This window comes from Chlamydotis macqueenii, chromosome 2 (genome assembly GCF_036417535.1).
Source record: "Chlamydotis macqueenii isolate bChlMac1 chromosome 2, bChlMac1.mat, whole genome shotgun sequence".
Taxonomy (NCBI): domain Eukaryota; kingdom Metazoa; phylum Chordata; class Aves; order Otidiformes; family Otididae; genus Chlamydotis; species Chlamydotis macqueenii.
Genome location: NC_141557.1, coordinates 63186282 through 63199785, shown reverse-complemented (window position 1 = coordinate 63199785; position 13504 = coordinate 63186282). Strand labels below are relative to the sequence as shown.

Sequence of the window (13504 nt, the reverse complement as noted above, 5' to 3'; positions counted from 1 at the left end):
GGGGCCACACTGTTATTACATAAAGTCAATTAAAGAGCACACGTGCACATCCCGTTGATTTGATTTAGAACTAACAAAAGCTTCAGTAATGTGCAATTACAAGAAACTTAATGACCCCTTTATATTGAATGCAACTTCTATGGCACCTAATACGCTTTGATGAATTGCTCATTATGTGCAATGTTGGAAAAGCTTCTAAAAAGATTAATAATTGTATAATCGATAGAGAAATTCAGTCTTATTTGGCTTTTTTTTTAACTCTGAAATCAGTAATTCATAGAGATTATGGATCCTTTCTTGCTTCCTCCTGTACCCTCAGAATTTATTTTTTTTTTTCCCTAAAGCTAATCTGTCACTTTTCCAGCATGTGGAGAAACTCCTTCTTGTGTTGTGTGGAAAGACTGGGCCTGATACAGGATTACCATTTGAGGTCCAAAAGGCTGTTGCCAGCTGCTGGCAAAAGTTGCTGGTGGGCTTTAATCTTGCTCTTCTAACCATGGGATGCTTTGAGAGCCTCGTGTCTCAAGTTGCCCATGCCGTGGTTGACTGCCAGTTGTGAGGTACAGCAAGCTTCATGGGATCGCATCAGAAATATGAGAGTAAAAAGGAAAAAGGGAAGTTTCATTTTTGTTCCATTCAGGGTTTAATAAACACTGCCAGAGACGTCTGGAGGCTAAAAAACAGGCAAATGCAGAACTGCTTTAAATTTGTTTCGATTTTGAATCCACTCTTGTCGTGCTTCAGGGCATGATTCATGAGTTTTGAATGCTGGGGTCTGACAGCACTGTTTTGCTGTTGGGCACTAAACTGGAAAGTAACGCTGATAGCCAGGATCAGTTCCTATGACTGTATTTCATATGGCGGGGTCAACTTTCTGTCGTCTCTAGCAAAGTGGTGTGTGCTCTTCCTTATTCCTTCCTGAGTGGTACCCACAGAGCTTCCAGCAGTACCGAGCTTGGGTTTTGGCTGCCTTAGGTAGCATTTGCGTAGTTCTTCTGTCATGTGGAAATTTTGTGCAAAACGTAAAATATGTCTGTTTTGTTTCCCTTACAAATGCTCTTAGGAACGTAAACACATAATTTTGGTTAAAATGTGGTTTATTTGTCTGTTGCCCAGTCCTACCCTCACACATGTGTGTATGCATGTGTCAAACGTGTCTTGCATCATACCGGGGCAGATCCTGCAGCCTCTGTGTAGCCCAAACCCTGGCTGCTCCAGGCAAGGCTGGCCTCACTGAGGGCTACTGAAAATTTCCTGTTGACTCTCTGATTCTTTAGTCGTTTGAGCATAAACATCCTCAGATTTAAAGTAAAAACAAGCTAAGGTTCAGACGCCAGTGTGTTGGGAATCACTGCAGCTCTGCTGATTCCTGCGCTAATTCCCAGCAGCCGGGGAATTCATCCCTAAGTGTTTGCAGAGCAAGAGACGCCGGGTATTCCTGGGGTTGCATATGGGAAGGATGACAAAAAAATCCAAACCCAGGAGTTCTAGTGCGATAGGATGGGACTCATTTAGTCTGGGCACCTAGTCAAGAGCCCCAGTTAAATTAATGCCACACGGTGTTGTCATCGCACCACAGAGAGGAACCTTTCCCATTAGCCCTCCACAGCACAGCCGCTGTGGGAGATTCTGTGTTATTTGGAGTTGTGGAGCTAAATAAGGCAGTGAGTAGAGCAGGTAGGAAAATGACTCGGTGTCAGTGGCTGTCGTACACAACAATACCATCCACCGTGCCAAGCTGACGTTTGTATGGGAGGATCATGTTTTATTAAAACCTGCTACTCGTTGTCACTCACTTGCTCCACTGTCCTATTCGCTGTCTCCAAAAATAGCATGCCCTGTGGTGGTGGCTTATTATGATTAAACAGATAAAAATAAGTTTAAGGTTTAAACACATCCAGGACACCTGAGGTAATACAAGATCTGACTTCTTTATGGAACGTGTGAAGTTATATTTTCCATTGCTTCACAAGACTTGTTTTGTTTGGGTTTTAATTCAGTAAGCTTTAATGTGATCTATAGTTTCGCATTACAGGCTGGTACCTCAGGAATTTGTGTCACTATTTTCTGATTTTTTTTTCTTATTCACAGGACAATACTTACTAGCTTAGAAAAAAATAATTTCTCTAAGACAGCCTTGCTTTTTTCAGTGATTTAAGTAATAATTCTGTGTTGTTTGCTGCAGCTTTCATGTGTCAGAAAGGAGTGCTGCTTATTAGTAGTGAAGAAATAGGTACCCTGATAAAACTCATGTGATGGAGTTTATACTTCATTTCTTTACTCATTGTATATGTGTCTATATTTAGCCTTTTTTCTCTTTAAATAAAATCTGTACATGGACATAAGGGAAAACATTTTTTCCTCCTGTATGTCTACTTCCTCTGCATTCATTTGCAACTTTAAATTCCTCTTCAGTGATGCTGATGTGTGGCATTTCATCTGAAATGAAGGGCATGGGAGAGCACAGGAGCCTGATGGAGCAAGATGTGGCGTCGCTGGTGGAAAAATCCAAGGGCAGTAATTATAGATAGCAAAATGAACGTCATACTACGAAGCATCACTACACGTAGTGTGGTGTCAGCGTCAAATTTGTAGACTCATTCCAGAGTTATATTTCCCTGTCCCTGTTCATATGCTGAATAGTGACAGTGTGGTCAGAGCTGTACCCAGTGAAGAGGAAAACACAGTCCTCACTCCACAGTGCTCGTGAGCAGTGAGCTGTTGCCAACAGTGGAAATTCAGAGCATTTAGAGGGATGTCTGCGCTGTGTAATGAGATATGTGGAGATATCCTTCACCTGAGCGTCGCTATAGCTGTTTCGACATAAAGCTTGACCTGAGGCAGTGAATTCTGCTGGAAGGTGAAAATGATGAGCCAAACTGAGGCAGTTTTTCTTTCAGGATTGCTGCTCTTTTCTGGAGATTGCTCAAATGTGACACCTGCCTGTGCAATTTCACTGCTGTCAAATATGGTCCAAACATGGTACCCAAACATGGCATTGCATTGCTTGGGCAGATACAAACATCTGAAAGATGAAGCATTATTGTCCAGACACAGCAGAATCCGGGCTTAATTTCACACAGGCTTTTCACACATGTAGCTTGAAAGATGCAGCTGGTATTACTTGTATTTTCCATGACGTGCACCAGTCAGAGCAGGTTCCTTTTGTTCCTTTTCGGTGAGAGCATTACGGCATCTGAACCTCCTGCTTTGGTTCTGCTCTAGGGTAGAGACGATGGTCCCCAGCGGTCACAGGTGGACATGAAGTAACAAGAAAGGAGAAAGGTTGGTTAGTAAGCCATGGAGAAAAGCTTGATATGAGGCCTAGGTGGCCTAGGTGTCTTGGGACATGCCATGTGGCTCTTCCTGTTGATAAGGAAACCAAAAATCATCCTGAAGGAACTGAGCTGATGCCATCACTGTTTATGCAGGAACAGGGACACGTACACGTCCAGTGAATCACAGCTCTGCACAAAACCTGTCAATGCCCTTTTCCTTCAACTCTATCACACCCTTTAAGAAAGAGTGGAGTGGACAGCTGGGAAGCTCGCTTGTGAAAGAGAAGCGTGCAGTTGGAAAGGGGCACAACAGTAAATACAACCCACAGCTGTACTACTCAGTCTCCTTGTACAAGCCTTTCTGGGGCACTTCATTGATTGAAGTCAATGGAAAGACGGTTGTTGACTTCCACAGCCTTCGGTGTGCAATATGTGAAGAGACAGCAGCTTAACGTGGCCAGAAACTGGAAGCTTAATGTTACCACTAACAAAGTAAACAGAGATGAGATATGTTTTTGAAGTGCCACCGTTCCCTCCCAAAACTGTAGACTCAGCTCTTCATAACTGTGGGTTTGACCATGGCTCTCAGCTCACCTTCCATTTTTACAGACTCTTGGGAACTTTCATCTTTAGGAGTATGAAGTCTTCCAAGCTCTCATATTTGTAGCCTCAAAGAGCTCCCCAGTTGTGGAAACCCCTTGCAGGTGCCTTCTCCCCACTCCCTGCACGACTGACCTTGTAACTTCTTTGATCTGAGTGGGATGAATAGCTGAGCTGGAAGGCAGAACTTCATCTCAGAAGTACAGGTATTTTATTTAAACAAAAGGCCACAATGTTCTCCATATTAGTAGTCATATACAAGGAAAGCAAAAATCTGCAGAATTTTAAAGTTTTGCCAGTTGATGGAATCCATGTACAGCCACCAAATGTTAAAAATATTCTATTTCCTATGAAGTAAGTTCACATCTATATATGGAACCCTCGTTTGTTCAGATATATCTGGTTGTCCTGTTCCATGCAGGAACCCAAACTGTTGCATCAGTAAGACACTGATTTTGCTAATTAGTAAAGCAAAAATTTCCATTGCAAGGGCATTTTAAAGCAAAATTAAATACAAGAAGAAAAAACTCCTTATTAAACTAAAATGTGGTGTAACAGCTCACCACATCCTGCTACCGTGGCATCTGCTGTTTAGCAAAGGAAAGGTTCCTCTTTCAGACGCCTTGACAGGTAGAGAGGTCACATGTTACCTGCATTTCTCAGCACTATTATTTTTTGACTTTCAGTGGAAAAGCTGAACATGACAATGGAAAATACCAGTTGAGGGAAGGCATTGTGGGGAACTGTAGGTGTTAGCTATAAAAGCGACAGTGGCCCCCCTCCCCAAAGCCAGCAGAAAAACAGTGAAAAAAATCTGATTACAAAGGTGCTGTAAATCATTGTACTCAGCTGTTTGATCTGATAGGGATCAACCTGTTGCTTCAAGGGAAGTGTTGTGCTAATGTAGATACTGAAAATTAAACATCTTGTATGCTATTCCAGATCTGCTGCTCAGCTGTATGTAGAGCCTCCAGCAAGCAAGGTAATTATTTGGGTCTCATCTGTCCTGTCTATAAAATGGGTCTTTTTGAGTACTCGGGTCGTGTTGTTTTAAAAAAGAGTGTAAAGCCTTTGCAACCTTTCTTTGAAAAATACTGCACTCATTCAAAACACAACTACCTCTGGAATGGTACTACAGACATGAATGGATGCGTATCCAAGCAGCAGTGGAATCAAAGACCAGCATTTGCTTTAGGAATGAAACTCCAACTCAGGCCAAAATACTGCTTCCACTGAATACTGCTATTCTGTGGAGCACACACAATCCTCTTGTAGTAACAGGTTTATAAGCCAAAACCCGAGCATTCAAGACAGCAACCAGCTCACTCTCCTCAAGTATATAATAAATATTTTAGTAGAAAAGTGGAAACTAAGAAAAATACCAACTATTTTCCCTTCATGAGCAGTATATCTTACCTCTCTGGGGAGTTCTGCAGAGTTTTATGGAACCAAGTGGAGCCCTGAGGATATCAAGGGGAAGGAGCGTTATCGATGGCAAAGGAGATGGTGAACAGGGAACAATCAGCTCGTTCACACAACACATGAACGAAATTATCAAGGAACAAATTTAAAACAAAAAAATAGTGCTTTTTCCAGCAGCACATCCTTAAACTGTGGAACCTGTTGCTGGAGGAAACTGTGAAGGCCAAAAGAGGTTCAGAAGGTTTTTAGAGAACTTAATGGAATAAAGTTCATCAAAGTTCACTAGAAACAAGGATGCAGACCACCTTTTGCTCACAAAGCCCTCCAGCAGAGTAAAGGTGTACTAGAGAAAGCATCACTGGAGGTGTGCCTGGTTCCTATGCTCCTTCCCAAAGAATTGGCTGCTGGTTGTTTTGGTAGATGAGACAATGGTGTGCACGAACGTATAGGATGCTTCAACAGAGATGTCCTTCAGTAACAGAATTTTTTATTTGCTGTTGGGAGGGACAATCTTGGATCAACCTACAACAAAAATACTTGATGATTTCTTGCCAACAGAAAAAAAAAATCAATTTGAGGTCAAACAAAGCATTCCAAAACATTCAATTTAATCCAAAATAAAACACTTCCTAACATGCAACAAAAACATTAATATGTTTTTGAGTATTAAAGGAAGCAAATTTTCCAGAAATTTGAAATAAAAAATGTTGATGCTAAAGACATTTGAAACTATTTGAGTAATGTAATCCCTATTTTCCTGTCATTTTAACTCACCCAAAACTGCATTTTCCCCCCAACAAGTTTTCCCTCAACATCTGTTTCTCAGACCTGGAGGGAGAGAGGAGTGTCTTCATGGCAGTACTAGACCACATAGCTGGAGGTGGCGGGGAGCATCCTTCTAGCCAAACCCAGCAAGTGTCACTCTGTGAGCTTCACATGCACTTGCCACCTGGTTTCCCCCCTGTTCCCACCTGCCGGAGGGTTTTCCTTCCAGCCTCAGGTGCCTCGGCGGGCAGCACGGGAAAGCCCACTCTCAGCACACTTCCCCTTTCAGCTCTCGTGTTTAGTGCTCTCTGCTCGCCGTCTGCCTCCACAAGATCGGCTGCTTTGCCAGATCATGTATTGCCCCACCTGGGCCTTCTGTGAGCACCCTTGTCCCTCTCTGTAGGTTTTTTCCACTGCGTTACTGGGAATTTTTACATTTTCAACACTGCGGTGGGTAAAGGGGAGCAAGCAACAGTGAGAGACCTGTGTCTGAGCTGCGCTGTCTGTAGGCTACCATGGATGAGAGAGATGTTAAATGTCCTCTTGGTGTTTTTGACCCTGTTTGATTGTGAGACCTGGTAGCAGTGGGTGCAGTTTGGTTGAGGTTCAGCTGTCTCCCGAGTCCATGCTAACATTGTCTAGTGACTGTTGTTGAACAATTGTCAGATGTTGTTACAGGAGAACACCAGACTTGGTTGCTGTTCATCAAGGTAGCAGAAGTTGGCTATTAAGAAAGGAACATATAATAAAAATAAGCACTAAAGCCAAAGGTCTAATCTGTATCCTTTTGTCGATAACAAAATTACGAGTGATGTCAGCTGGGTACATTTTGGTTTGGCTGCTGAGAGCTGTAGAGAGTGTGACCAGAGGACCGTGGTGGTGTCATGGGCTGAGCCAAGGCAGATGATCTCCCAGGTGAAAGGAGAAGTCACATCATTTCATGTGTCCTACAGCACTTGAGTGACAAAGGATTCAGCTGAGGGTACCTAGCATGGCTGGAAAGGGCACCCTCTGAGTGCCTAAGCTGATTTTGGAGATGGACCTTTGCTCTTAGACCCTCAGGTCATCAAGTTGCTTCCAAAATACTTTTACTAAATGCTTTAATAGGGGAAAGCATAGTCTAGCAGGCTGGGGGGTGTTACTTCTGAAAGTTTTACTGAATGAATCAAGCAAGAGTACCTCAGCTTGTGCTACAGCACTAATCTGAGATTTGAGATGCCTGAGTGCTAATCCTGGCTGAGATGGGGAGCTCCTTTGCTTTTCCACCTCCCTGTCCCTGTCTGTGAAATACTGGTGATACTCATGTTCACACTTTACAGAAGCACAGTGAAGATTCATTGTTTAATGTTCCTAAGCACTAACTAACTGTACAGAGACAGAGGATTGCCTTGAGTAGTATCTTAATTTTATCTGAGGTAACAGAAACTTTGAGGGGAAGTTAGCAGAACTGTGACACTGTCTGACCCTACGAGGATTTGTTTTCATTGTCATGCTCGACACCAACATATCACTGTGTTTTTGCTGCATACCCAATGTTGCTTTGAGAAGTTTCTCAAAGAAACTATCTTTACAAAAGCATCGTGTAAAAATCATTCCACAGAAGTGGTGCACTGTTTGCATTCAAGGCAGAGACTCAGTCCCAAAAGCTGTCCGGAGTTTTGTGGAATGTAAATGGAGTAGCATTCCTTACTGTGTTTGGATGCATGCAGGGCAGTCTTTGCCACAGAGCAGGGCTTGCTGCTTGAATTTGTTTCCGCTGTTTGGTAACATTAAAGATGAACTTCCCAGCACTCTCAAGAGAAAGAACTGCTTTGTCTTCACATCTCATTTCCATACTGCTCTTAGCTTACTGCCCTAAGTAGGTAGTTACAAATAGAACCGATATTTCTTTTCTGAAGTATGATGTGCATAACCATTGGTAGAAGTGGTTTCAGTGGCTGGGACCTGTGACACAAATCCTGACTGATTCATGTGCTGCAATTACTAAATGGGCAATAGGTCTGCAGAAAAAAAAAAAAAAAAAAAAACCACAAAAAAAACCGCTCCCAACTAATTGCTTCAGGAAGTTGGTTTTAGACAGGCTTGGTCTTTTCCAGTAAACACGTGAAGTTATCTGGATGGCTGTGAACAGCAGCCTGTGAGGAGAGGAAAGCACAGGCTTTTACGTGGTGCTTCCGTGACGTGGGCATGTGTTTCCCACTCCCAGCAATGTGAGGGAAACTCAGCAGCGATGATAGCCCTACTGATGGCATTTTGTCTATCTTCATGTAAATCAGGTGATGGCAGTTGCTGCAGGGAGGTGGGGTGGAAATAAAAGGGATGTTGTGTAGTCCACTGTAGATGGCCTTTGCCATGTTCAGTCATTTCCTGTCCATCTGCCAAAAATCACAAACTGATAAACGGACATAATTGGAGTGTGGGAAACTGTATTGCTTGATGATCTGCAGGGGAGGGGGAAAAGAATGAAAGAAGACTCGTGAATAAAGAAAACAACATTTTATCAGTGGAGATGCAGTCTGACTGGCTGATGCTGAGATAGTGGACCTTGTTTGTTCTTTCCTCTGACTCTTGCCAAGGGTTTTAACTTGCTCATGCCTCCCGTCTGCCTGTGTGGATAGGAGCGAAGACTGTGTGTCCACATGTGTTGGTTGCCACGAAAGGAGGGTATACATATTTACATGTGTTACCAGCTCCAGGGAATGGGCAAGCACACAGCAGTTCTCTTCTCTTCCTTTTTTTTTTTTTTTTCCTAATATCATCCTACAGTGGAAAAAATCAGCACGTGAAATCGTATTCTATCTAGGCATTGCAGTTGCACGTACCCAGGTTCAGTGGCTGGCAGCTTTTTGCCCTCAGTACCTACCATGGCCAATATACTTTCCAAACGGCTCTTTTTATGGAAGGGGTAGATTATTCTAAGATTTCCTGTGGTTCTCTTTGCTTTACATTTTCGAGCTGATTCTAGAGCAAATGAAATGTTTTATCTGTAACTGATTTGAAATGCTAAATATGTTTGATACAATCAAGGATCCGGATTGCTGCTGTTGTTGTGATGCGTGGTTTTACATGGTATTTAGCATGTTAATAACCTTGGTTAATCCTGCTGTTTTGCACTGTGATCAGCCTGTACAAGCTATCTCGTGATGTTACGCCTACTGTTCAGAGCTGTACTGAAGCTATACTGAAGAGATTGGCCTGCTGCTAATGCTAATCGATTCCTTTTCTCTTGTCTTCTTTTTTGCAGTAAATGAAATTATAAGGAATGACCTTTCCAGTACCAATGTCCATTCATAGCTTTCAGTACGGGCCTAGTATGAAATCCACACACACTTTCGATTTAGCTGGCATGTCAGCTGGAGTAGAGATATACCAAATGAACTGAAGACGTTGCATGGTACCACTCTGATCTTCCACCTTACTGAATGTCAGGAACTGAAGATTTACCTCTTGCTTACAAAGAAGTAGCTCCTCAACTTCAACTGATGAAACAGCTTCTTGAAAGAAAATCATCTCAAAAGAAAGAGGAGGGAGTACGCTCCGAGATGGCGCATTTTATGGGACAAAACTAGGAAACTCAGCAAAACCTGAGTGCTTCTTCCCAGTGCTGATCCTTTTGGCATGGCATCGCTGGAATACAGCCCTGGAAGTGCCTTATTTTACCAGGTTGTGGCATCAGGGCATTTTTAATAAGCTTTGAATTTGCTACCATTAGAAGTGTTGGTAGGTGCAGAAACCATAGAGCTTGCATTCTGGAGAGTGATATTGGAAAGAAGCATAGGACTCTGCAGCAAAGTAGGGAGAGCAGTCCCTGCTCCAGTAGGATACGTTTATGAATTCCAGAATTTCTTCAGCTTTTCCTCTGCTGTAATGTACAGCCTGTTGCCTTACTCTCAGTGCATTTCAAAAGCCTCCTGATTTGTCATCATCTCAGCTTTCTTTTGCATATTGTCTTTATTATGTGCTAATGAATCATAGGGTTGTTAGTAGTAGCATGTTAAGATTTTAATTTTAATCTGGCTTCAGTCATAGCACAAGTGAGTTGAATAGCACAAAACAAGGTTGATGGACAAAAAATTGAAATCTATCTTTTACATGATAGATGAATGTGTATGCATGTACATACATACTAGTATATATGCATATATTTATATATGACAAATAATATAGATGATTGCCTAGTGAGGGCACTGAATTTAGCAATAATTTCAATTTCTGAGAATGCATTTCAGATCCGTAACAAATATTTCAGCTACTTCTTTTGAGGGTTTGTTGCACCTAAAGCAGGTATGCATTTTCTTTCCTCATGCAGTTAAGCAAGCACTTTAGATAGGCAAGAAGGATGCATACAAGATACATGTTATTTACCAAATGACAAAATATGAGTTATAGTAACTGTAAATACCATTACGGAAGAGTGTAAAATATTTGTTCAGTTATAATGTTATTATTCCGCAGAAGCCTTATAACTCTCTGCTACGTGTATGGAAAAGAATATTACCAAAAAAACGCAAAGGTTGAATATGCAGCGCTGTATAGTGTGTTTTCAGATTAGCTAATGTTTCTGGAGCTACAGGTAGGCATGTAGTGTAGCCTTTAACATTGTATTTTTTACAATCAACCGCTTATTATATAACTAGCAACAACCTATTATTTCATATAACCAAAAAAAAATTAAACCTAAAATAGCATGATTTAAATTAAAAATGTTTAACATTAATATTGTGCCTTAGGAATCCGTGCCCCCTTCTGGAAATACACCTGAACTACACCTCTGTGTGAGGTGGCTCCTTAACCCCAATGCAATGAAGATCGAACGGGTTTTGCAAAAAGGCGAAATCCTCCTAAGCGTTTTAAAACATTATTCTGTATAATTATGTCTTACTTTCTTTAGAAAAAAAATGAAAGCCATATTTGTCACATTTGCACATTACTGTGAAGACATGAGAATATAATATGGCTATGTGTACATAATACGCTGTTATCGGTCCTTATAATAGTCTGTTATTCCTCACCTGTTTAACCCCAGTTATTTACCCTGTATTTAGCATTGTAGACGTTGCATGAAACATTTCTTATAGACTGCCATATGAAAAGTTAAAAAGCTCGACAGATGTCAGCTTGACTTGTAGCTAGAAAATAGATCCAATAAAGCAAAATGTTTTGCTGGAAGCTAGTCTTAGAGTGGTTCATTTTATGTTACCTTGACAAATCTTCCCTTCTCATATAAGATAAGCATTTTTACATCATATCCATATATATAAATATATATCTCCGTCTCTTCTGTTTGAAGCTGTTTGCATTCTGCTAATATAACCATCTTAGTATGGAAGTAAAGTCTTTTGTCACAGACTCTTCTGCATTTCCCCCCTGCATTAAAGGCATTGCTGCCAAGGAGAGAAAATTATATATGATATACTTATCAGATTTTATTCTCTCAGTATTTCAGAAATGTCAACAAAGTGTGCATGGAGGAATCTCTGGTGATGCCAAAGCATTTTTTTATTAATATACATAAATACCTTCGGTGAAGCTGTTACAGTACAGGACAATACACACACACGCAGACACACCTGCCACGTGTTCACATCTCAGCAGTAATTTTAGCAAGGTTTTCATCTGTATGGCTTGGATAGGTTGCACCTCCTTCATCCTTATTTTTATTTTCCTCTTTAAACTATTTTGGAAAAAAAAAAAAAAACCCAACCAGCCTGTTACTTTTAAGCCTGGATAATGGAAGATTATGCATCTCCTGTATATGTATTCATAAAATAAAAACAAAAGCAGAAATATTTCCCGTATGAGACTGGTATCTTGTTTTTGTATGTGTGTTATGGTTGTTGCTGTCAGTTTATGAAAATGGTTTTCATCAACCCTTTTTGAAAACAAAGCAAAACCAAAAAGTTACAACACTCTGAACTTAAAGCATAGTCCTTATAGATATGTTCAAGAAGACTTTTGCCAGGGGTGATTCTGACTATTGAAAAGAGCCCTGTGGATGAATTTTAAGTGGTGAAACAAACTACCTCATTAAGCATGCAACAAAGTACTTGCATCTGTATATATTGCTTGGACAACAGTTTCTTCTGCTCTCCCTGGAACTATTTCTAAAGTGCATGGATTGCTAAGGGTAGGCTTTGGATCTGCGGTCTTCAGTGTGGTAGATACAAGAGACATTTTTGTTAGACTGGAGGCTTTCGTAGCCCTACAAGGGGAAAGCTGCCCACAGAGATGGCTTGTCATGAACTGCTTGTGTGTGAGAAATCTGTGTGAGGGATCTGATCTGTATGATGGGATCCTACTCCCTGAATACCCCCACTGTGTGCTCTGCCCAAAAGGAAAAGGGGCAACAGGAGGGTGTCAGCTTAGTCAAAGCTGGGCTGAGCACAGGTCTGGGTTTCTAGTCACCTCATCAGGTGGAACATTTGTATGTACCTGATGGGCCAAATCATACAAAAATGCTGGAAAAACCTGAGTTTCCTTGATTTTTCTAGACCAAATGCAAATTGTGAAGTATATAAGCACAACAGCATGCCTACCACAGTGGTCCTGATTTCGGTAAGCATTTAAACACTTCTCAAAACTTTGTCAAGAAGGAGACACAAATATGCATTTAAGCCTTTGTTGAATGAAGATTTTCTCTGCCTTGGGTTTGTCTTCCTGTGAACAGAGGTGACACACCCTGCTCACTGTCACACCTGGCTTCCCTGGGGCTGCTACTAAATTGCTGACAATTTAAGGAGAGGCAGATGCTCCAAGCCCATTAAAACCCAGATACAGCCCAGCTCTTTAGAGGTCAGTCAAAATGCTCTTTCTCTGCTTCCCTGTCTGGAGGGTGGAAATAGTGATTTTTATTCCTCATGTGGACAGTGTGAGCCATATTGTTGGTGAGGTTCCTGGAAAAAGGAAACTACTGAAAACTCAGTCACAAGTTCCCCGTGTCTCCCGGAGACTGTGGCATCATTTTGTACCAAAGCAAAATGTCTGGTCACAAACTGAATTCATTCACGCAACATACTTTGGTCATTGTGCTACCTGGCTTCCTCAGAGCTTCCTTTCCCTCTCATTTCTACACATCCTCTCCTCAAAGCACAGCAGACCCAAGCACGTCTACATTAACCGCATCTTGACCAGACTCCTTTAGGCAAAAATAGCCTTTAGCAAACTCCTAGCTGACTACTTTCATTCATATCCAAAGCAGAAGGTGAATCCCACACATCCATCTGGTACTGTTTGACTAAATAGCCTTCCTGGAGTTATGCCTTCGAGATTTTCCTTTCCAGCTGAAAATGGCAAATTTCAAGGAGTTAAGTTTCTTGGACAGAGCTGTACTGCCTTGAAGCTAAGCTTTCCTTCACCATGTGTGTAATTTTATTGCATTCATCATTGTAAATCTATTGAATTTGTCTCAGTAAAAATAAAACAAAATCCCTCTCATCAAG

The 13504-nt window shown here is 41.4% G+C and overlaps 1 protein-coding gene across 4 annotated transcripts in view; it reads left to right on the top strand.

Moving 5' to 3' along the window:
* The window catches only part of NFATC1 (nuclear factor of activated T cells 1), a 113129-nt gene extending 101275 nt beyond the window's left edge, over positions 1 to 11854 (top strand). For all 4 annotated transcript variants that reach the window (XM_086743141.1, XM_086743139.1, XM_086743137.1 and 1 more), the window contains one exon: positions 9310 to 11854. In XM_086743141.1, the coding sequence (XP_086599267.1) occupies positions 9310 to 9312 (3 nt within the window). In that variant the 3' untranslated portion in view covers positions 9313 to 11854. The remainder of the gene's footprint in view (positions 1 to 9309) is intronic.
* The last annotated feature ends 1650 nt before the right edge of the window (positions 11855 to 13504 follow it).